The sequence below is a fragment of the Eurosta solidaginis genome, chromosome 3, assembly GCF_040869045.1.
Source record: "Eurosta solidaginis isolate ZX-2024a chromosome 3, ASM4086904v1, whole genome shotgun sequence".
In the NCBI taxonomy this organism is placed as follows: Eukaryota; Metazoa; Arthropoda; class Insecta; order Diptera; family Tephritidae; genus Eurosta; species Eurosta solidaginis.
In genome coordinates this window covers 156,844,565-156,869,043 of record NC_090321.1, presented here as the reverse complement: position 1 = coordinate 156,869,043, position 24,479 = coordinate 156,844,565, and the positions used below count along the sequence as shown (strand labels likewise).

The 24,479-nt window shown below is 43.0% G+C and overlaps 1 protein-coding gene across 1 annotated transcript; it reads right to left on the bottom strand.

The window, feature by feature from the left end:
* Positions 1 to 18: 18 nt before the first annotated feature.
* On the bottom strand, positions 19 to 17,976 carry or (AP-3 complex subunit sigma-2 or). The gene is made up of 4 exons (XM_067773438.1): positions 17,818 to 17,976; positions 17,663 to 17,754; positions 725 to 1,016; positions 19 to 671 (listed from the first exon to the last, which is right to left on the bottom strand). The coding sequence occupies exons 1-4, from the start codon at positions 17,884 to 17,886 to the stop codon at positions 549 to 551; spliced, it is 576 nt and encodes a 191-aa protein (XP_067629539.1). The 5' UTR covers positions 17,887 to 17,976; the 3' UTR covers positions 19 to 548.
* Between the last annotated feature and the right edge of the window lie 6,503 nt (positions 17,977 to 24,479).

Sequence of the window (24,479 nt, the reverse complement as noted above, 5' to 3'; positions counted from 1 at the left end):
CAAATCACAAAAAAGCAATTCGAGCTTGGCCAAGTATTTTATTATTTTGTGTTTGGTAGTGACCATCGTAAAGTCGTATACTGTGTATACTTGTGTATTTTTGTAAGGATGCACACTCTGATCACGAAGCTCTGCGGAAATTGTAATTATCTTATATTGCATATAAGAGATAGTTGGTGTTTCCTCTGCTTTTTCTTATGTTTGCGACGAACCTCATCTAAGTTAAACGATTGTTTCACCAATCTTATACTAGTGTCACATCATTCCACATCCCTATTTACAGTTGCAGATTTTAATGTTTCAAGTATTTTACCAGAATCTCTTTGGTAGTGATCAAAATTAGAAGTTTGAGAAGAAATTGCGCATGGTGTAGTTAAACTGCTAATAGACGTTTCGTCAATAATTTCACAAGTATTATGGCGAAAAAATGTGTAATAATCTGCATCTGCAGTTGGCAAAGTAGGATATGCTGACGAACTGATAAGGGAAGATAACAGATTGCCACTGACACGCGTGTCCAAAATATCTGAGGCAGCGTTTTGACTTGGTCAAAATTTCAAATCCTTAATTGCTTGAGGTAGATCGGGAAGTTTTATATCCTTTATTTGTTGTGGAATGTTCATACTTTTTACTGCACTTACAGCTCGAGCTGGGGCGGCGGATATACCAGCCTGAAAAATTAATTGTATTTAAATTTTTATTATCACCATAGAGTATGACTTACCTCTTGTTTCACTAATTTATTTTGTTCTTCTATTCGTGCCAATATATCAGTCATATTTGTTTGTAAAACCATTCCCCCCATAACAAGCTCAGCTAAAATGTGATGAACAGCATCAGCATGGAAAATCAAGTCTAACTCGCAAACATTTTCAAAACATTTGTCCAAAGTTTCAACAAAAACTTGAATTAGATCCAAAATGCCTAATTCACTCTCAGATGAATCCACACAAAATACAAAGTAGAGTGTAGCATAATGACGATATATCAATTTATAGTCGGAACCACCGATTAGGCTTAAAAGATTATAACAAGTTTTTAACTTCTTTTGGATAAGTGCAGAATAGATACATTTGTCAAAATAGTTTATAAAAGCATCGGCAGTGTATTTTTTTTTCTTTTTGTTGGTACAAATAAAAATATAGCGGTTATTCCAAGTCAAGTGGTAAATTGAAATTTTTGTAAATAGAAAATATTTTTTAAACCACCTAAGCGATTGTCGCGCCTTCGTTCAATCGCATGTTGTTGTTGTTGTATTAACAGTGCTTCGCCCCACTCAATGGGCACGACCACTCAAAATCCTCTAACGGGAGTCCAAGGAAACTGGCTGTTTCAACAAGGGCGGACCATATGGAGATGGGTGTTAAAGGCGTAGGTTCCACATTACAATTGAAAAGATGGTTGGTGTCATGTGGGGACACATCACATGCGGGACATACATTACGTATGTTGGGGTTGATTCTGGACAAGTAAGAGTTTAACCCAGTATCCAGAACGAAGTTGGGCCAGGGTGACTCGTGTTTCCCTAGGTAGTGTGCTTTCTTCTTCTGCAAGGGTGGGATATTGTAAATTAATAACGGGGTTCAACGGGCACGTCCTGGCAAAGGCGTTTACCAATTCGGTGTAGATGGTGTTCGGCAGTCATAAGGAGACATCCGGTGGCAGTTCTAATCGCGGCATTTTGACAGGCCTGTACCCTTTTCCAGTGTGTATTTTTAAGACCAGGCGATGAGACTGATGACGCGTAGCTCATGAGCGGCAGCCAATTGCTTTGAACTTGGTTAGCAACGTTTCTTTATCTTTTCCCCATGTGCTGCCAGCAAGTGACTTTAGGATTTTGTTGTGACTTTGTACTTTAGAAACAATCTCGGTGGCATGAGCCTTGAAGGTTAGAGTATTATCGAACGTTACCACTAAGATCTTTGAGTGACTGACAGTCGGTAGTGTGACACCATCGACGCGTACGTCCAATATTTGCGACATCTGTTCTTCCACGCCGTAAACAGAGTGGCCGTGGATTTTTGATAATGCCAAGTAGCGCGAGGTGAAGAAACCGGAAAGATCGGGAGATAGCTGTTTATTTTAGAAACTAATTCATCAACTGAAGGGCCAGGTCCTGTAGCCATAATCATGCAGTCGTCAGCATAGGATTTGATTGTGACTCCTTCTGGTGGGGGAGTTTTGATATGTAAAAATTAAACAGAAGCGGGGATAGGACACCACCCTGTTTAATTTTTCTAGGTTTAGAAATTTCGTTCCTAAATTCAACCGACGCCTGCCGACCACTCAGGTAATTAGCGGCCCATCGTTTTAGACAAGCAGGAAGGTGTGAGCCTTCTATGTCTTGGAGTAGCGTGCCGTGGTTGACTGTGTCAAAAGCTTTTGCTGATTTAACCCGTAATTAATCTGAGTGTTAATGGCATTGAGCGCGGTGGTGGCGCTGTGCATTTTACGGAAGCCATGTTGGTGCGTGGCTAGGCGAAGATTTGCCGTGAAATGAGTGAGCAAAACGGTTTGCAATGGCTTAGCTACTGGCGAAAGCGGTTGTTGTTGTTGTTGTAGCAGTGCTTCGCTCCACCTAACAGCCGCGACCGATCACAAATTGTCATCAATATCCTCTACCGGGAGTCCAAGGAAACTTGCTGTTTCAACAGGGGTGGACCATAATGAAAGGGGTGTTAGAGGCGTTGGTTCCACATTACAATTAAAGAGATGGTTGGTGTCATGTGGGGACACATTGCAAACGGGGCATACATTTTGTATGTCGGGGTTGATTCTGGATAGGTAAGAGTTTAACCTGTTACAGTATCCAGAACGAAGTTAAGCAAGAGTGACACGCGTTTCTCTGGGGAGTATGCGTTCCTCTTCCGCGAGTTTTTGATACTTTTCTTTATGTACTGGATTCACCGGGCAATTCCCGGCATAAAGGTCCGACGCCTGTTTATGGAGTTCACCACGGACTTGCTTGTGTTTTTTCGCTTCATACGGCTGGGTTCTCAGGTGTCGTATTTCCTCAAAATGCTTACGGAGATGACTCCTCAAGCCCATAGGCGGTGCTGGTTCATCAATCAGATGTCTTTTGGGATGCTCAGGTTTCTGGGTATTCAACAGGAACTGTTTGGTCAGTATCTCATTTCTCTCCCTGATGGGGAGTATTCTCGCCTCATTATGTAGATGGTGTTCTGGGGACATAAGAAGACAGCCCGTGGCGATTCTGAGAGCAATATTTTGACAGGCCTGTAGCGGCTCACCAAAATGTAGATCCTGATCAAACGTCACACCAAAGATTTTGGGGTGTAGGACAGTCGGTAGCGTAGTGCCATCGACATGGATGTTCAAAATGGTCGACATTTGGGACGTCCATGTTGTAAATAAGGTCGCGGAAGATTTAGTCGGTGATAATGCCAGGTTTCGCGAGGCGAAAAAACTGGAGAGATCAGGGAGGTAGCCGTTTATTCTGTTGCAGAGCTCTCCGATCTGTGGGCCTGGGCCTGTGGCCATTATTGTCCAGTCATCGGCGTATGAAACGATAGTGACTCCTTCTGGTGGTGAAGGTAGCTTAGATATTGTAACGAATTTGCTTGCAAATCCTCTTATTTGCAACCCTCTGCTAAGCTCGTATCGCTAAACTGTTGAATAAATAACTCCAATATGTAATAATGCAAAATGGCCTTTATTAAAGTACTTCACAATAACACTCAAACTGTGCAACGAATAACTTGCTTAATAACCAAACTGATTGATAGCTTAAATGAAACTCTATTATTCAAAATAATACTGCTCTTGCTCGCTAGATAGCGTCTTAGTCGAAACTGCTTGACAACTCAAATCAAACTGAATTCCAGCGCCTCTACAATTGTTGTCGCCTTTTATACTCTTTGATTTCAACCTTCGCATCTTCTAGGCGCTTCCAGAATCTACTAGTCCAGCACCTCTCAAACTTCTCAGCTGTAACTACAATTGCACAATTTTATAGTTTTTCTCATTGCATACTTATAGGTGTATCGCAGATATATGCATGTGTTTGTACATTGACTCTCCGCTGCTCGTATACGTACATGGTACATATGTGTAGACGCAATTATTGTTTCGTTTATGTAGATACATAATGATTGAATTATTGATGTGCATTCACGTCACTGCTTAGCATCGGCTTAGAGACGATAGCATCGCTCAGTGCTGCTAACATTCGTTACACTGCCCTCCACCTAAGTCTGATCGTCCCGATCAGACAAATCTCTCGATCTAAACGCTGCTAGCATCGCCAAATGTACCACTCTTCTATTTCGTAATTTCCCAATTGGTTGTATGCGGTAGATGACATCACTGATCGTCTTCACAACTCTGTACGGGCCTTCCCAACTGCACCGATATTTGGATGGAACACCTTTCCGCCGGTGAGGGTTGTATAGCAGTACCAAATCTCCCTCTCGGAAACCTTCCGAATAATTTTCCTTGTCGTACTTGTGTTCCATCTTACTACTTATTATTCTGGATCGTTCTCTCGCACCCTGTTGCTTGGCCAATGAAGAACTACTTTGTAGAGCCTGTTATTGACGGATTGGCTTCACATAATCAGTATCGTTCCGACGTTTCCCAACAGAAGTGCGCGCTGGCTTGAAACCATCCTTGCATTCTTTCTGAAAAATTCTTTCAGTCTCCGCCACAACGAATTTGTGTAAAACCATGACCTTCCTAATTCAGACTTCACAGATCACTTCTCCCCGGACTTGGTTATACTCGCCAGTGACCGTACGCAACCTCGCTCTAGGTAACGGTTTTTCTCTCCTGTTGACCAAGTCAGATCGGATCAAGGAATGAGATGCGCCCGTATCTACAGTCAGTACACGCTCCTTGCCATCCACATTCCCTCTGACGGTAAGACTGCTTGATTTCCTTCCAATTTGCGATACAGATATTACAGGACATTCAATAGCTGGAGCTAGTTCTCGATTTTCCCATCTGGCACGCTCTTGCTCATCTCCTCCAGCTTTGCGTTTACGGACACCCAAGTTGGAACTACCAGGACCAAGATCGCAATGACGTGCAATGTGACCGGGCTTCCCGCATTTGAAACATTTGATAACTTTTTCACTCCGCTTTTGCGATCCTTTCAGCGCCTCCAATATTGCGTCTACCCACTCTGGCCTTTCTACCTCCACACGGCGTGCTTTGTATGCTGGTTTACTCAATAGTGAGGCCGTTTCCTGAGTCAATGCATGTGATACCGTTTCAGCAAATGTTAGCTTTGGGTTTGCGTATGTAGCTCGCTTCGTTTCCACGTCCCGCATGCCATTTATAAAACTCTGGATTTTTACCCTCTCAGTTTATTCCACGGGTGCGTCCGCATTTGCGAGAAGAGCCAACCTTTCAACATCCGAGGCAAACTCCTGCAAAGTCTCATTCGCTCTTTGGTGACGGTTTTGCAACTCAATTTGGAATATCTGGTTCCTATGCTCGCTTCCATAACGTCGTTCTACATCAGACATCAATGCTTCATAACTGTTCAGTTCGTACTCTGGAATCGTCTGTAAGATTTCCGCTGCAGGCCCTTTAAATGCCACGAACAGTGCAGCAACTTTGTCCGCATTCCAGTTGTTCACTGCTGCGGTCTTCTCAAACTGTAGCTTGAAGACTTGGAAAGGAACATAACCGTCAAATGATGGTGTTTTTACCTTTGGATTGCTTGCTGAAACAGCTGGGCGGTTTAGTTGTAACTGCTCCATACGACCTTTTAACGCTTCTATTTCGGCATCAATTTTGTCCTCGAGTTGTAAAATTTTTGCATCCTGCTCTTCCAGTTTCAAAAAGAGCTGCGATGATACCTGTTCCGAAATTTGTGCCGACATTTCAGATATACGTGCCTCTTGCGCTTCCAGTTGAGATGCCAAATATGTCTTCTGTTCTTCCAATTGTGATGTTATACGGGTTTCCTGCGATTGCAGTTGGGATACCATATACGTCTTCTGTTCTTCCAGTTGTGAAGAAATTTGTGTTTCCTGTGCTTCAATCTTCGATGTTATTCGTGTCTCTTGGGATTCCATCTGTGATGACATATACGTTTTCTGTTCTTCTAGTTGAGATGACACGTTGGTGGATATTTGTGATGACATTTCTGTTATACGTGCCTCTTGCGCTTCCATCTTGGATGTTACTGTCGATGTTTGAGCAGTTATTGCAGCCAATATCATTTTCAAGTCTGTGCTGGTAATTGTCTGCGATGTTTCGTTTTTCTCTTCAATTTTTGTTGTCTCCTCGCCATTAAGATGAAAGACATACTCTTCCACATCAATCCCTTCTGCTTCCATTGCCTCTCGTAGCCGTGCCTGAAGTTCAAGTTTAACGCCGCTTGTATTCAATCCACGGCTCTCCAACTCCTTTAGTTGCTGGATCTTCAATTCACCGAACTTTGCCATGTCCTTGTTGTCCTCTGGAATTTATTCAACAATTCCTTTTCTGACACCAATTGTAACGATTTTACTTGCAAATCCTCTTATTTGCAACCCTCTGCTAAGCTCGTATCGCTAAACTGTTGAATAAATAACTCCAATATGTAATAATGCAAAATGGCCTTTATTAAAGTACTTCACAATAACACTCAAACTGTGCAACGAATAACTTGCTTAATAACCAAACTGATTGATAGCTTAAATGAAACTCTATTATTCAAAATAATACTGCTCTTGCTCGCTAGATAGCGTCTTAGTCGAAACTGCTTGACAACTCAAATCAAACTGAATTCCAGCGCCTCTACAATTGTTGTCGCCTTTTATACTCTTTGATTTCAACCTTCGCATCTTCTAGGCGCTTCCAGAATCTACTAGTCCAGCACCTCTCAAACTTCTCAGCTGTAACTACAATTGCACAATTTTATAGTTTTTCTCATTGCATACTTATAGGTGTATCGCAGATATATGCATGTGTTTGTACATTGACTCTCCGCTGCTCGTATACGTACATGGTACATATGTGTAGACGCAATTATTGTTTCGTTTATGTAGATACATAATGATTGAATTATTGATGTGCATTCACGTCACTGCTTAGCATCGGCTTAGAGACGATAGCATCGCTCAGTGCTGCTAACATTCGTTACAATATGTAGAAATTAAACAAAAGTGGGGATAGGATACCACCCTGTGGTACCCCTTGTTTAATTCTTCTTGGTTTTGATTTTTCGTTTCTAAATTGCACCGATGCCTGGCGACCACTCAGATAATTTGCGGTTCACCTTTTAAGACATGGGGGAAGGGTAGACCCTTCCAGGTCTTGCAGTAACGTGCCATGGTTGACCGTATCAAAAGCTTTTGATAGGTCTAGCGCTACGAGTACTGTTCTATGGAGGTGGTTTTGATTTAAACCGCAATTTATCTGGGTGCTGATGGCATTTAGCGCGGTGGTGGTGCTATGGAGTTTTCTGAAGCCATGCTGATGACAGGCTTGGAAGTAGGGGAGCAAAATTGCTTCAAGCGTCTTTGCTACTGGCGATAGGAGAGATATCGGACGATACGACTCTCCTATGTTAGCTGGTTTCCCAGGGTTTAGTAGCGGGAACACCTTGGCCACTTTCCATTTTTCGGGTATGACAAAGGTGGAAAGGAACAGATTGAAGACATGTGCTAAGTAATTGAAACACTCTTTCCCTAGGCTTTTAAGCATCGGCATGGCTATGCCGTCTGGGCCCACTGCTTTGGATGGTTTAGCGTGACCAATGGCATCTTCAACCTCTCTGGCGGTGATGGAAATTGGTGACGCGCTGAATTTATGTTTATGTGCGTGTTTGTTGGCCCTCCGTCTATCTTTGTCGACCGTAGAATGCATTACAAATTGACGGCAGAAAGCGCTCGCGCATTTTTTCGAATCCGACAGCACTTTATCGCCGAAGGCGATGGAAACTTTGTCATTGTGCTTAGACGGATTCGATAGGGACTTTACGGTGGACCAAAGTTTACCCACACCGGCAGAGAGGTTACAACCCCTTAGGTGCTCCTCCCATCTCGCCCGCTTGTGTTCATCCACAAGCAATCTGATGCGTTGGTTTATATCCCTTATTTGGGGGTCGCCTGGGTCGAGCTGTCTTATAAGGTCACGTTCTCTCGCTAAATTTGCGGCCTCCGCCGGGAAGTAGGGCCGAATTTCGGTAATTCTCCCGGCGGGAATGAAACGTGCCGAGGCGGATTCAATGACCTTGCGGAAAGCACGCTCCCCTTGGCGGGCATCAGTCGCGATAGGGAGGGCAAGCAGAGAGGTTGTCTGTAAAAGATTTGTATTCGTCCCACTTTCCTTTTTTAAAGTTTATGAAAGTGGGTTTTTCTGTAACGATGAAGTCGGCGGTACGCTCGAACGAAATAAGTATAGGCAGGTGGTCGGATGCCAATGTTACCATCGGCTGCCAGTTGACGCAGTTTACGGGTTCTGCGCTTACGATTGAGATATCCGCCGAACTGTGACAGCTTTCTACCATACGTGTGGGGCCGTCTCCTTTTATTGTGCATAACGTCGTTTCTTCTATTTGATCCGCCAACATCTCACCCCTACTGTCCGCCCGCAAGTTTGAATGCCATAGATCGTGATGGGCATTAAAGTCGCCTAAGATAATGCGATTGTTGCAAGTGAGTTAGGCGCTTATATTAGGGCGGTATCCACTGGGGCAACAGGTGGCAGGAGGGATGTAGATGTTGATGATTTCTAGGTTTGCATCGCCTGACCGGACAGATAGGCCTTGACGTTCTAAGATATTTTCCCTGCGGTCGATGCCAGGCTCAAATATATGATATTGCACAGCGTGGTGTATGATAAACCCGAGGCCGCCCCATTTCCGCTCATGCGATCTTTTCTGTGGACATTATACCCAGAACAGGTTTGCAGTGCAGATCTTGCTGTGAGTTTAGTTTCTTGAATCACAGCAAAGCGGATGTTGTGCCGCTTCATGAAATCGACTATCTCCGTGATCTTCCCAGTTAGTCCATTGCAGTTTAACTGCAGAATTCTGAAGTGCATAGGGGGAGACGTCGCCACTCTGGGAGTAAGTGACGGTTGACTACGCCTTGGCTGAGGAAGGCCAGGACGCAACTGCTGTTGTGGCCCTGGGACTGTGCGGGCTAAGGCGTAGACTACGGGACGCCCTTGGACGTGAACAGCAAGGAGCCACAAAAGATTTATAAAAGTTACGTGGACGTCGGGGATTGGGATCAAGCCCAGAACAACCTGTCGATGCAACCATCCCTTACACGAGACACACTGAACAGAGTATGACCGTCCTAAAAAGATTCTTTTCCGGCAGATGCAGCAAAACCATTTCTCAGGACCGGGGTCAGGAGACGGACCCGGTTTGGATTCGATATCTTCCCGGAGCAAGAGAATATGGAGCAGTCGCGGTGCAAGGAGCTGCTGGGAGGATGACAATTTGTGGGAGGGACGCAACAAATTAAATGGGGTTACACTGAAACGACAGTCCTTGGTCGGAAGAATCCCGAGTCGATACGACTCACCTTCGTTGGCAGCCTTGCCAGGCTTTAGTAGCAGGATTATCCTTGCCATTTTCCATTTTTCGGGAATGACGAAGGATTCCTGTGACAAGTGTTAGGTATTTTATTCCCTCATCGCCAAGGTGTTTAAGCATTGGCATGGCTATTCCGTCGGGGCCTATCGACTTGGAGAGCCTGGCCTTACGGATGGCTGCTTCAACCTCTGTGGGGGTGATGGTAATGGGTGGGACGTCGTGTTTATGTTTATGGGCTCGTCTGTTAGCACGTTGTTGTTGTTGTTGTTGTAGCAATGCTCGCCCCACCTAATAGCCGCGACCGATCACAAATTGTCATCAATATCCTCTAACGGGAGTCCAAGGAAACTTGCCGTTTCAACAGGGGTGGACCATAAGGAAAGGGGTGTTAGAGGCGTTGGTTCCACATTACAATTAAAGAGATGGTTGGTGTCATGTGGGGACACATTGCAAGCGGGGCATACATTTTCTATGTCGGGGTTGATTCTGGATAGGTAAGAGTTTATCCTGTTACAGTATCCAGAACGAAGTTGAGCAAGAGTGACACGCGTTTCCCTGGGGAGTACGCGTTCCTCTTCCGCGAGTTCTGGATATTTTTCTTCAAGTACTGGATTCACCGGGCAATTCCCGACATAAAGGTCCGACGCCTGTCTATGGAGTTCACCAAGGACCTGCTTGTGTTTTTTCGCTTCATACGGCTGGGTTCTCAGGTGCCGTATTTCCTCAAAATGCTGACGGAGATGACTCCTTAGGCCCCTAGGCGGTGCTGGTTCGTCAATCAGATGTCTGTTGGGATGCCCAGGTTTCTGGGTATTCAACATAAACTGTTTGGTCAGCATCTCATTTCTCTGCCTGATGGGGAGTATTCTCGCCTCATTATGCAGATGGTGTTCTGGGTACATAAGAAGACAGCCCGTGGCGATTCTGAGAGCAGTATTTTGGCAGGCCTGTAGTTTCTTCCAGTGGGTGGTTTTTAGGCTTGGCGACCAAATGGGTGACGCATAGCACGTAATCGGCTGGCTAATTGCTTTGTATGTGGTCAAGAGCGTTTCTTTATCTTTTCCCCAGGTACTGCCAGCAAGGGATTAGAGGATTTTATTACGGCTCTGAATTCTTGGAACAATTGCGGTTGCGTGCGCACCAAAATGTAGATCCTGATCAAACGTCACACCCAAGATTTTGGGGTGTGGGACAGTCGGTAGCGTAGTGCCATCGACGTGGATGTTCAATATGGTCGACATTTGGGGCGTCCATGTTGTAAATAAGGTCGCGGAAGATTTAGTCGGTGACAATGCCAGGTTTCGCGAGGCGAAAAAACTGGAGAGATCAGGGAGATAGCCGTTTATTTTATTGCATAGCTCATCGATCTCTGGGCCTGGGCCTGTGGCCATTATTGTGCAGTCATCGGCGTAGGAAACGATTGTGACTCCTTCCGGTGGTGAAGGTAGCTTAGATATTTAGAAATTAAACAAAAGTGGGGATAGGACACCACCCTGTGGCACCCCTTGTTTAATTCTCCTTTGTTTTGATGTTTCGTTTCTGAATTGCACCGATGCCTGCCGACCACCCAGATAATTTGCGGTCCACCTTTTAAGACATGGGGGAAGGGTAGACCCTTCCAGGTCTTGCAGTAACGAGCCATGGTTGACCGTATCAAAAGCTTTTGATAGGTCTAGCGCTACGAGTACTGTTCTATGGTGGGGGTATTGATTCAAACCGCAATTTATCTGGGTGCTAATGACATTTAGCGCGGAGGTAGTGCTATGGAGTTTTCTGAAGCCATGCTGATGAGGGGCTAGCTGCAAATGTGATTGGAAATAAGGGAGCAAAATGGCTTCAAGCGTCTTTGCCACTGGCGATAGGAGAGATATCGGACGATATGACTCACCTACGTTAGTTGGTTTCCCAGGCTTTAGTAGCGGGACCACCTTGGCCATTTTCCATTTCTCGGGTATGACAAAGGTGGAAAGAGACAGGTTGAAGACATGCGCTAAATATTTGAAACCCTCTTTCCCTAGGTTTTTAAGCATCGGCATGGCTATGCCGTCTGGGCCCACTGCTTTGGATGGTTTAGCGCGACCAATGGCGTCCTCAACCTCTCTAGCGGTGATGGTGATTGGTGACGCGCTGAATTTGTGTTTATGTGCGTGTCTATTGGCTCTCCGTCTATCTTTGTCGACCGTAGGATGCATTATATATTGTCGGCAGAAAGCGCGCGCGCATTTTTTCGCATCCGACAGCACCTTATCGCCAAAGGCGATGGAAACTTTGTCTTTGTGCTTATTCGGATTCGATAGGGACTTTACGGTGGACCAAAGTTTACCCACACCGGTAGAGAGGTTACAACCTCTTAGGTGCTCTTCCCATTTCGCCCGCTTGTGTTCGTCCACAAGCAATCTGATGCGTTGGTTTATATCCCTTATTTGGGGGTCGCCTGGATCAAGCTGTCTTATAAGGTCGCGTTCCCTCGCTAAGCTCGCGGCCTCCGCCGAGAAGTGGGGCCGGATTTCGGGAATTCTCCCGGCGGGAATGAAATGTGCCGAGGCGGATTCAATGACCTTACGGAAGGCACGCTCCCCTTGGCGGGCATCAGTCGGGATAGGGAGGGCAGCAAAGCTGCTGTCTGTTGCAGATTTATATTCTTCCCACTTTCCTTTTTTGAAGTTTATGAAAGTGCGTTTTTCGGTGACGATGAAGTCGGCGGTACGCTCGAACGAAATAAGTATGGGCAGGTGGTCGGATGCCAATGTTACCATCGGCTGCCAGTTGACGCAGTTTACGAGTTCTGCGCTCACGATTGAGATATCTGGCGAGCTATGACAGCTTCCTACCATACGTGTGGGGCCGTCTCCGTTTATTGTGCAGAACGTCGTTTCGTCTATTTGATCCGCCAACATCTCACCCCTACTGTCCACCCGCAAGTTTGAATGCCATAGGTCGTGATGGGCATTGAAATCGCCTAAGATAATGCGATTGTTGCCAGTGAGTAAGGCCTCGATATTAGGGCGGTATCCACTGGGGCAACAGGTGACAGGAGGGATGTAGATGTTGATTTCTAGATTTGCATCGCCTGACCGGACAGATAGGCCTTGACGTTCTAAGACATTGTCCCTGCGGTCGATGCCAGGATCAAATATATAATATTGCACAGAGTGGTGTATAATAAACGCGAGGCCGCCTCCATTTCCGCTCTCGCGGTCTTTCCTGTGGACATTATAACCAGAGCAGGTCTGCAATGCAGAGTGAGTTTAGTCTCTTGAATCGCAGCAATGCGGATGTTGTGCCGCTTCATGAAATCGACTATCTCCGTAATCTTCCCAGTTAGTCCATTACAGTTTAACTGCAGAATTCTGAAGTGCATGAGGGGTGACGCCGCCACTCTAGGAGTAAGTGACGGGTGACTACGCCTAGGTTGTGGAAGGCCAGGACGCAATTACTGTTGTGGCCTTGGGACTGGGCGCCCTTGGGCAAGCATTGGGGTACCCGGATGATTTGGGTTTGCGACCTGGCAACATGGCGCGATGAAAACCGTCGAGGGGTTGCCGTCGCGGAGACCAGAACATCTAGGAAAGTGGCACCACCCAAGGCAGGAGCTGCATTGAGCGGATGTCGCAAACCTATATATTCTGTGCTGGCAGACGGTGCAAACGGAGGCAGGGACTAAGAGTCTGTTTCCCTGACCTGCACGATTGCTGCCAGAAAAGAGGGGGGGGGGGGGGGGGGGGGGGGGGGGGGGGGGGAAGAAGACGGGGACAGGGGCTGATGCTCAGCATTGCTACCAGCTCTACAACGAAGGTAGTAGTTATGAGTGGTATCAGCTGTTTGAGTTGTTGGCGCCGTGGGGCGCGAGCAGCAGCGGGTACTTGTTGTGGCTTGCTGAGCAGCGAGGCTGCTGGAAGGTAGTGGGGATACGCTTAGGCGTAGACTACGGAACGCCCTTGGGCGTGAGCAGCAAGGAGCCACAAAAGATAAAAAAGTTACGTGGACGTCGGGTTTAGGGATCAAGCCCAGAACAACCTGTCCGATGCAACCATCCCTTGCACGAGACACACTGAACAGAGTATGACCGTCCTAAAAAGATTCTTTTCTGGCAAATGCAGCAAAACCATTTCTCGGGACCGGGGTCAGGAGACGGACCCGGATTGGGTTCGATACCTTCCCGGAGTAAGAGAATATGTAGCAGTCCTGCTGCAAGGAGCTGCTGGGAGGATGACAGTTTGTGGAAGGGACGAAACAAATTAAATGGGGTCACACTGAAATGACAGTCCTTGGTCGGGAAAAATCCCGAGTCGCTCCGGTACATAGAACCGACTGCCTTGGGAAGCGTTAGCACGTCGCCTGGCTTTGTCTACAGAAGAATGCATTATAAATTTTCGGCAAAAGCCGCTCGCGCATTTCTTCGAATCAGATAAAGTTTTACCACCAAAGGCTATAGAAACTTTATCATTGTGTTTGGTAGGATTAGACAAGGATTTGACGGTTGACCACAGTTTACCAACACCCGCAAAGAGGTTGCAGTTCTTTAGATGCTCCTCCCATTCGGTACGTTTATGTTCATTTCCCAGCCGCATGATATCCAAATTAAGACTACTAATAGGGGGGTCTCTAGGGTTGAGGTTCTCTTGCTAAATTTTGGCTTTGGCTGGGAGATGCGGTATGACTTCAGGTATTCTACCGCCCGGGATGAAGCGTGCAGAGACTGAAGCGATGACCTTGCGGAACGCACGCTCGCCCTGCCGGACATCAGTGGGAACGGGAAGAGCAGCAAAAGATTGGTTTGTAAAGGTATTGTAATCTTCCCAATTAGCTTTTTTAAAATGAAAGAAAGTCCGCTTTTCAGAGGTGATAAAATTAGCAGGTCGCTCAATAGAAAGGAGAATGGGTAGGTGATCAGAAGCTAAAGTAAGGATCGGTTTCCATTCAACGCTATTTATGAGCCCTGCACTGACGATTGAGATGTCAGGTAAGCTCTGGCATATACCTGCAATTCTGGTGGGGACATCGCTGTTTATCGTGCAAAAAGTGGTATTGTCTATTTGATCTACTTTATGCCTACCTCTGTTGTCCACTGGCAAGCTGGAATGCCAGAGATCGTGGTGAGCGTTCAAATCGCCAAGGATAAGACGGCGATAGCCACTTGGACAGCAGCTGGAGGGGGAATATAGATGTTAATTATTTCTAGGTCAACATCGCCTGACCGGATGGTTATGCCTTGACTTTCAAAAGTATTATCCCTGCGGCTGATGTTAGGTTGAAATATACTATATTGCACGGTGTGATGAGCGATAAAGGCAAGGCCAGCACCATTACCCCTTGTGCGATCTTGCCTATGAATGTTGTAGCCATCGCAAGTTCGGAGGTCTGATCTGGCAGTTAGCTTGGTTTCTTGAATTGCGGCAATACGGATATTATCTTCATTCATGTAGTCAACTTTCTCCGCGATCTGAAGGATATAGGCTTTGTCGAGTGTGCTGTCAGATTACTGCTGGTGTACTTGGTGTCAGTGTGTTGGTACTAGTGTTTTGGTTGTAAGGTGCAACGTGTGTGCCTGTCGGACGATTTCCGATAGTAAGCCCAGAGCATCTATGAAGGTGGCATAGGCCAAGGCATGAACTGCATTGGACCGATGCCGCAATTGTATACACTCTGAGCCGGCATACGGAACACATGGTGTGGGGGACAAGAAGTTTATGACTCCTTCTTACGTGAGTACGAGTGTCGGAAAGGGAGGAGAGAGGCGGGGTTAAAAAATAGTGCTCGGCATTGCTACTATCCATGCTACGTAGATTGTAGTGATGGGTTGTAGCGGCCGCCCTAGGTAGAAACGCCACGGTAGAAGCGGGCGGTTGATGTGGACTGCTGAGCAGCGTCGCTGCTAGAAGGTAGCGGAGGTACGTTTGAACCGCGAGACGTTCTTGGACGTGAACAGCAGGGAGCAACAAAAGTTTTAAAGGAGTTTCGGGGGCGACGAACGTTGGGTCCTAACCCAGAACAGCCCGAACGATGCAACCATCTTTTACACGTGACACACTGACAAGAGTGTGACCGTATAAGATAAATCCTTTTCCGACATATGCAGCAGAACCACAGCCTGGGACCGGAGTTAAGTTCAATACCTTCCCGGAGCAGGAGGGTATGGGGCAGGACAGCTGCAAGGAGCTGCTCAGAGGATGACAATTTGTGGGAGGGACGCAACAAATTAAATGGGGTTACACTGAAATGACAGCCCTTGGTCGGGGAAAAAAAATCCCGAGTCGCTCCGGTACGAAGAACCGGCTACGGTGGGAAGCGTCCATTCGCATAACATGATCTATCGTCATTTTGCGAAAACCTCATATAGCCAACCATTATACCTCCTTCGATACTCGCCGTCGGTATTAGGGACAGGACCATAAATCTCCCGGAGAACTTTTTTTTCGAAGACTCTGAACCCTACATAAGGACAGGTAGTATGACCGACTGGTAGAGCGTGATTTTTATTCATCCTGAGAGGACTTTGTTTTTCAATTGCCTACTCAGTCCAAAGTAGCACTTGTGGGCAATACTTATTATCCGTTTGATATTTAAGCTAATATTGTTTTTGCTATTAACGCTGGTTTACATGGTTGAATCATGGCTGATTCCCGATTAGACGACAGCAAATAATCCCGTCTTGTCCCACCACGAACCCAATTCCGACAATTTATGTATCACTAAATAACTAGGTAATGAAAATTGCGTTCGTCTTCATGAATCCGCATTGGCAGAAAGGTGCTCTGTGCGATTACTGACCCTCGGGTTGTTTTCCGGCTTTTTGTAAATATCCTTCGGGTAATTCTATACGACAGCATGACACTCTTAAAACACGTCCAAAAATATCGGAAAGGGTGGTCAAAAGGCGCGTTTTGGTCCAGGATCGCGAATCCAAAAACGGAAAATAAAAACTTTAAGTCGTTCAACCTCTCCCCATATTTTTGTACTCGTATTAGCAGTCGAACCCTGTTCAAAACTTTTACCAAAGAAATTGATGTAATTTATACTGATTTTAGAAAAGCTTTCGATAAAGTTTCCCATTCACTTCTTCTGTTCAAGCTCCATCGATTTGGCTCCCGCCTTTGTTTCTATCTTGGATATCTTCATACTTGATGGATAGAAAACAGACAGTTGTTTTTAATAACTGTAGATCAGAATATGTCGATCTTACTTCTGGTGTTCCTCAAGGCAGCCACCTTGTTCCAGTGATGTTTCTGCTGTTCATTAACGAGCTTCCAAATGTTTTGAAGTACTGCAAGCCGATGTTGTACTTATTGTACGCTAATGTACGCTGATGTCAAACTTGTTATGCCTATCTGCTCACCAGTGGATAGATCAAATTTACAATTGGATCTGAATAGCTTAGTCGAATGGTGTAGCGTAAATATAATGTCACTAAACCTGCCGAAGTGCAAGTTCATGTGCTTCACAAAGAAATCCTACCACGCCCACGAGTATACGATTGATGATTATACAATTAACCAAGTCATTAGCTTCGTAGAGCTTGGCGTTACGATGGACCCAATATTTGACTTTAAATTGCACATAGAAGGTTGCGTGAACAGAGCCAAAAGGAACTTTAGCGTTCATCAAACGAAGGTCTAAAGAATTCGGTGATCCATATATTACTAAAACTCCTAATCTTTGGTGAGACCAATACTGGAATACGACTCCATAAACTGGAACCAGATCACTGCGACAAGTTAGTCCACTGCTACAACAACAATAACAACAGTCGGTTCAGAAGCAATTCCTGATTAATGTGCTAAGGGACTTACCGTGGGACCCCTCAAGGATTCCTTCTCCCTACTCCGGCCCTTAAAACTGAATCAGCTCCCTACGGAGTCATATAGAATTACCACATTTCGCGAAATAAAATTTATATACGCATTCGCATTCGAAACGCGTATTTTGATACCCCTTTTAATAATTTTGGTAAGTCTAGAACAGGGTCCGACCGGTAATACGCGTCCAAAAGTATCGAAGGGTGTGTCATAAGATTTGATACCGTTCTGTTAACGTAACCTAAACAATTTAAATTTATTTATTTATAATTATTAAATTCTCTATAAAGCCCAATACTTCAGTTTTTTGTTTTTTGACAAATGTATGTATTCTGCAAGTTCCTCTTTGAATAAAAATACTAACCTTCCGCCTTCTAAAAAATTACAGACGTTGTCCTCCCGCTTAGATACCAGCTGAAAAGTTTCTTTTATAATTTGCTGTTGCATATCCTCATTCTAAATAGCATTGAATTAAAATATATACATATAAACGGGACTTGAACAGACTAATTAACTTACAAAATACTGATAGAACTTGGACAGCCTAGGCTTTCCGTGGTTGTTAAAAACCAATATCGCTTTAATCATCTTTTATTTTAAGACTGTCCACCGCAAAAAACATTGTAAACCATTGTGAATCAAACTTAGAGCCTCCTGCGATATACAACCAGATTGACTGAATTTTTGTATGGGTGCGTGTCGGGTATTTGACCATTGTAAATTTTACCAAGTAGCGCAACTAACAGCTGATCGGTGAAAATTCGCACTTTCACACGCACAGTTCTCGACTCACTTTCAAAAAAAAACTTTAGATTATTTAATTCAAATTTTAAAGTGAGATAATCCTTGCCAATTAATGTATACAGAATATATATGGCATTTTTGTTGTTATTAAAACAATAGTTTTATTTATATTAAAGCTTTTATCATTTTTTTTTTAACTTTGAAAAAACTCCGAACACCATTCCTTCATTATATGACATTCGACTGCCTAGTCCACTGCCTTCCACTCTATTCGCAACATAACCTCTACTTAAGCTGCCAAACTATATAGTAAACAATGTATTTGACGCTTGCCCCGCGACTATAAGTGATATCTTCTGCATAAACGTCAAAATTCCAAAGTGATTCGATCACCTGATTTGTATTCGACTATCGCTGTCTCATTCTGTCTCTCTTTTTATCACCCGCTGAATATAGACGCCACCATAATGAACAGGCTGTCAAAACGCTGAAAAGTAGCCATATTGAACAGCCTGTCAGGCAGTTGACAGATAAGATAACACACTTACGGCGTTATTATGTATAACGCAAAGCGACGCGAAGAGTCACTTTCACCCAAGTGAAACCAAATTCGTATCATATAAGAGCATTCATTCACTTCGGTGACTCTCAGTGACTATAGGTGACTGTAGGTGATTGTATTGCGTTTTTTCGTATTATATAGCGACGCAAAGTGTCACGAACACTCATTATTGCTGTCAAAATATGCACTTGCTTCTGGGTCGCGTTTGCTTAATTCACTTCGCTTTTTTATTGTCGTTTGTTTTATAATTTTTGAGTAAAAACTGAAGAATCTTAACATCTCGTGAGAAAAATTATTGAAATATTCCATAGACAGCCGATAAAGGTTATATTTAGAGCTTCGTTCAATGTGGATGCATATTTCGTCAAATTTTACAGGAATAAAAAAATCTAAACCTATAAAAATTACAGCCAGGGACCCACACTGTTATTTCTTTTGTAATAAAAGTCCTTCAGAATAATTTATTGGTGGTATGGCCTATAAGGTTCAATGCGGTCATATTAAATCGTTCCCGAGATGGTCGAGCTTGTACCTTAATGGTGCTTGTTACCGGAACATACCTGATATATATCCGGTGAAGGACCATCAAAATCGATAACGATTTATCGCTACAACAACAACAATGAAATGGAATGCTTACCAAACAGTTTCTGTTGAATACCCAGAAATCTGGGCATCCCAACAGAGATCTGATTGATGAGGCTACTCTGCCCAGGGGCTTAAGCGGTAATCTCCGTAAACATTATGACACCTGAGAACAGACCCGTATGAAGCAAAAAAGCACAAACAGATCCTCAGCGATATCCACAAACAGGCGTCGGACCTCTATGCCAGGAATTGCCCGACAAATCCGGTACTCAAAGAAAAATTCCCAGAACTTGCAGAGGAAGAACTCACTCTCCCTAGGGAAAACAGGTTAAATTACCTATCCAGAATCAACCCCGACATACAACTTGAAAGAACATTGAAGGAAGTTTAAAATAAAATTCGGAAACAAAATATTGAAAAAAAATATTTGAAATTTGGTAATACTCTAGAACAGGGGTTGACTACACTGTTTGTAACGTTGACCTGTTCTTTCTCATAATATAAAATTGAAATTTTTTACGACAAACAAAATTTCTGGTAAAAGTCCAGAACAGGGGTCGACTGCTAATACGCGTCCAAAAATATCGTGAGAGGTGTCAAACGAAAATAAAAATATTGACTCGTTCAAAGTTTATTAACGAAAAACCGAAAAATGACTCCAGGTCCCTCCGAAATTGGGGGTGGCATCCATAGTATTTTTGCTCAGAACACCTTTCCGCGTTGGCGGTCTTCGGCCGATCCACCAATGGGGTGGGATAAAAATTAAATGCGGCCAAAATCCCTTTTTACACAAAATTTTTTTCAGTGCACACCATTACAACAACCACATAAAATTGCCAACTTCAACAGCAAATATCTACGGACCTTCGGATTGTTGTTGTCGAGGTCAATACGCGTCTTTTGACACCTCTCTCTATATTTTTGGACGCGTATTAGCAGTCGACCCTGTTCTGGACTTTTACCAGAAATTTTGTTTGTCGTAAAAAATGTCAGCTTTTATATTATGACTCTTTGATTATGAGAAAGAACAGATCAACGTTACAAACAGTGTAGCGTTAACAACTGCAACGAGGCTGTGCCTACGGAAGCTTGAGCGCAGCCCATACGGCCATAGTGGTATGAACTTCAAGACGCATGGTACCAAAATTGCAGCTGTAGTGCAAGGCCGCAACCAAATCCTCAAATCGATTGCCGGCAGTACTTGGGAAAAAGATAAAGAAACATACAAAATTCAGCCGCAAATTGAAAAATAAACAATCAACTGGTTTTAAAAACATTAAAAATCAGACAATCAATATTGCAATTTACACTGTTTTCTTTTTTTACAATTGTCAGGTGTTTCGCTGCAATATTGCCAGCTCGTTGAAACGAAGTTATTCCGAAAAAATTGCACTGCAAAGTTTTCCGAAATAACAAAAGTAGTAAGTGGCTATACTGGCTATGTATTGGGTTTGACAGTCTCAGTGAATACGTAGTGACTACGTAAGAGGACAAACACGAATATGTAAGAAGTTATAAAATACGAATTCTGGGTGAATGTAAATGTGAGTGAATGCGACGCAAATATTCACGGTGACATACATAATACGGGCCTTAGTCATCAATCACAATTCTTAGAGCCTCCTGTGATTTACAACCAGATTGACTGAATTTTTGTATGTGTACGTGTCGGGTATTTGACGCTTGCCCCGCGACTATCAAATAAAAAGCCATCAATCAACATTTGCATTGAGAAACCGTAGCGTTCGGTCGTGAATATGTCGTCATCGGATGATGACTTTTTTTTACTTGCAACTACAGCAGTTTTATTAAATAATAAAAAAATTAATAAAAATTTTATTAAATAATAATAAAAGCTTTACATTCCATAAAGCTGGTAAAAATTGATAAATTACAATAAATTTTAATATGAATTGCTGTTCTTCCGCGCACTTGTTTATTTTGAATGTCGACACAAACCAAATACAACACTGCTGTTTTGTCAATCACACCCCGCGACTACCAAATAAGCTAGCGTCAAATGAAAAAATGAAAAATTTTTGATTTTCATCAACGTGTAGCCGACAACAAATACGTGTGTCCCGAAGCTACCCGACTGCACTAACACACACAAAATTCAGTCAATCTGGTTGTAAATCGCAGGAGGCTCTAAGTGTGATATCTTCTGCATAGACGTCAAAATTCCAAAGTGATTGGATCACCTGAGTTGTAATTGACTTTCGCTGTCTCATTTTGTATCTCTTTCTATCACCCGCTGAAGATAGCCGGCCCTATGCGCCGCCATTTGAACACCTCAAAAAGTAGCCATATTGAACATCCCATGGCGGAACGATCTTTCCGCGATGGAACATCCTGTCAGGCAGTTGAAAGTTAAGATATCACACTTACGCCGTCTTCCAGTGAGTTTTACAGCTCCGGCTCACGCAGAATGCTCTAGATCATTAAGAGACTTGAGAAGCAGATGTCGTGAAATTTTCGCACGCGTGAAATGTGATAGGCAGATGCCGCCGCTGCTTTTCATTTAACTCATACGGCGAAAGGCTAAGCAGCGATATCTATTTTTGAAAAAGTAGGTTTATTAAAGGCAGCGTTGCCAAACTAAAAATAAGTAATTAACAAATTATCTGGCTCACAAACTAAAACAGACTTTTATCTGGATTTATCTGGCTCAAGTCGTTGTTTTTGCATTTACATGCAAAATTATTTATCTGGCTCAGGATTTTGCCACCGAATGATGGCATTAGTTTTATTCACAATAGCCATCTTCCGGTGGCAAAGAGCCTGAGCCAGATAAATAATTTTGCATGTAAATGCAACAACAACGATTTGAGCCAGATAAATCCAGATAGAAGTCTGGTTCAATTTGTGAGCCAGATAATTTGTTAGTTTCTTATCTTTAGTTTGGCAACGCTGCCTTTAATAAATCTACTTTTTCAAAAATAGATGTCGCTGCTTAGCCTTCGCCGTATGAGTTAAATGAAAAACAGCGGCGACATCTGTCTATCACATTTCACGTGTGCGAAAATATCACGACATGTGCTTCTCAAGTCCTTCAATGAACCAGAGCACTCCCGTGAGAATTGAGCGTGAGCCAGAGCTGTAAAACTCACTGGATGACGGCAAATGTTGTAAACCTTATGGCCGAGCCACACAAATATCATAAAGAAGATTGCGCATTGCGAATGTAAACATTAGATGAGGTTTTTTTGACGTATCAATTGACTCTTTTCCTTTAGCTCTTTTTTTTATTCGCTGAAGAGTCAACTAAAACGTAATGCACAGAACGAAACAATTTTGAACTTGTGATTGTGCTATCTGAGCAAGTGATTTTTGGACGAGCCATATGTGTGACGTTCCAATGAAACGTGATCAAGATACAGAAGAAATTTAACATGCAAATGCAACAATAGCTGCTTTTTACATCGCTTACATTACGCTTAAACTTTAAATGGACTGCTAAGCGTCAAACTTTAAATACACCTCTGAAACTACAGCGCATAAAATTTGTACTACTAAATTTCAATACGCATTATACTCAGATGTAACTGAAATATGTGTCTGTTTCACCCTCTACACTAATTCTATGTATTCTATGTGTGTCCACTACTCATCGCAGCTGATTCAGCTATATGTTATACATTATGGCCACCAGAGGTTTGTGTCTCCGATTTTAGGTACACCCTGTTCTGTAGCTAGTTATTTAACCGCTGCCGCTAGATGGGTCTCCTAAGCATTATCTAACATTGTGTATTCTCTTACGAAAAACCAATTTGTCGGCAGAGTGTGAAATTGGAATTAGGAAACCTCAACCATTTTGGGAGCAACTGAATGCAATAAATATGTGGATATTTTCCTTTCCGAAACCGCAAGCATTGGAAGTAAACTGCAACAACAACATTTCAGAAATAGAACTCTAAAATATCCAAGTTATTAGAAAATCAATAAAATTTGATAAACATTTTAAATACGCATGGGTTTTCATTAAAATAGTCTGCAAATTATTCTGAATTTCTTAAGAATATTGGAGAAAATGATCGTGAAATAGAGATTAATTTCGACAAAGCAGACTGTTTCAACGTTGGGACTAGTATGGGTTCCAGAATTGGACGAATTTTTCATAAAATCAAGTTTTGGACCTTATAAAAATGAAATTATTAATAAAAAACTATACTTCCAGATATATGGAAGTTATTTGATCCTCTGTGTTTTTTAAATCCAATGTTTGTTACAGCCAAAATCTTGCTACTAGACCTTTGGAGCATGAAGATCAACTGGCACGACTAAATACATGCCCACATAAGAACGGATTGGATAAAGTGTAAGGAAAACTACCAAGCTTAAGAACCATAAAGTTAAAAAGACACATGTTTATGGATAATGCCAATGTACTAGAGATATAGGGATGTTTCGACGAATTTGAGAAAGCTTATGGTGCGGTAGTTTACTTGAAGTTTATTATCGTAGAAAATCAATTCCAAATAAGTTTACTTAGTGCAAAATCTAGGGTTCCACCAATCAGAACTCTTTCTATTCCGCGTTTAGAACTCTGTACAGCAGTTTTGCCAGTGGAGCTAATTGAAAAAGTCAGTGAAAGCTTACAAGAAAAAGTAAATCTTATAAGGTATTATAGCGACTCAGAAATAGTATTATCGTGGCTTAGATTAGATCCAAGAAAATTGAAAACATTTGAAGCAAACAGAGTTGCGACCATTCAAAGGGAAACAGGGCAGACGCATTGGTGTCACGTTAAATCAAAAGAAAATCCAGCTGACATTGTATCTCGTATCTCTCATATCTCGAATTTTCTAAAAGAAGATACTGGTAGAATTACAGAAATGGATAATGTGTTAAAAATTCCTGGACTAAAAAAGATTGTGTTCGTTACTACTCTTACTAAACATAAAACAGCTTTAATTTTGAATTTCATAGATATCAGACTAAAAAAACTAGTCAAACTTCGTATCATAAATTAAAAAAAAAAAGAATAAAAATCATAAATTAGCTATAGAAAAATAATTCAAACACAAATAAAATATTTTCAAGATGATATTCCTTTGCTAAAAAGCCAAAAAGAAATAAAGAAATCATAAAAATTTGCTACTCTTGCTCCATTTTCAGACGAAAAGGATATTCTTAGAGTAGAATGCACTTCCATTTGAAGCCAAACACCCTATATTATTACCGTATAATGATTCAGTAACTTATTGTGACGGAAATACACAAAAAACATTTGCAGGTAGGTCCAAAAGGCTTGTTAGCTTTAACGCGGCAAAAATATTGACCTTTG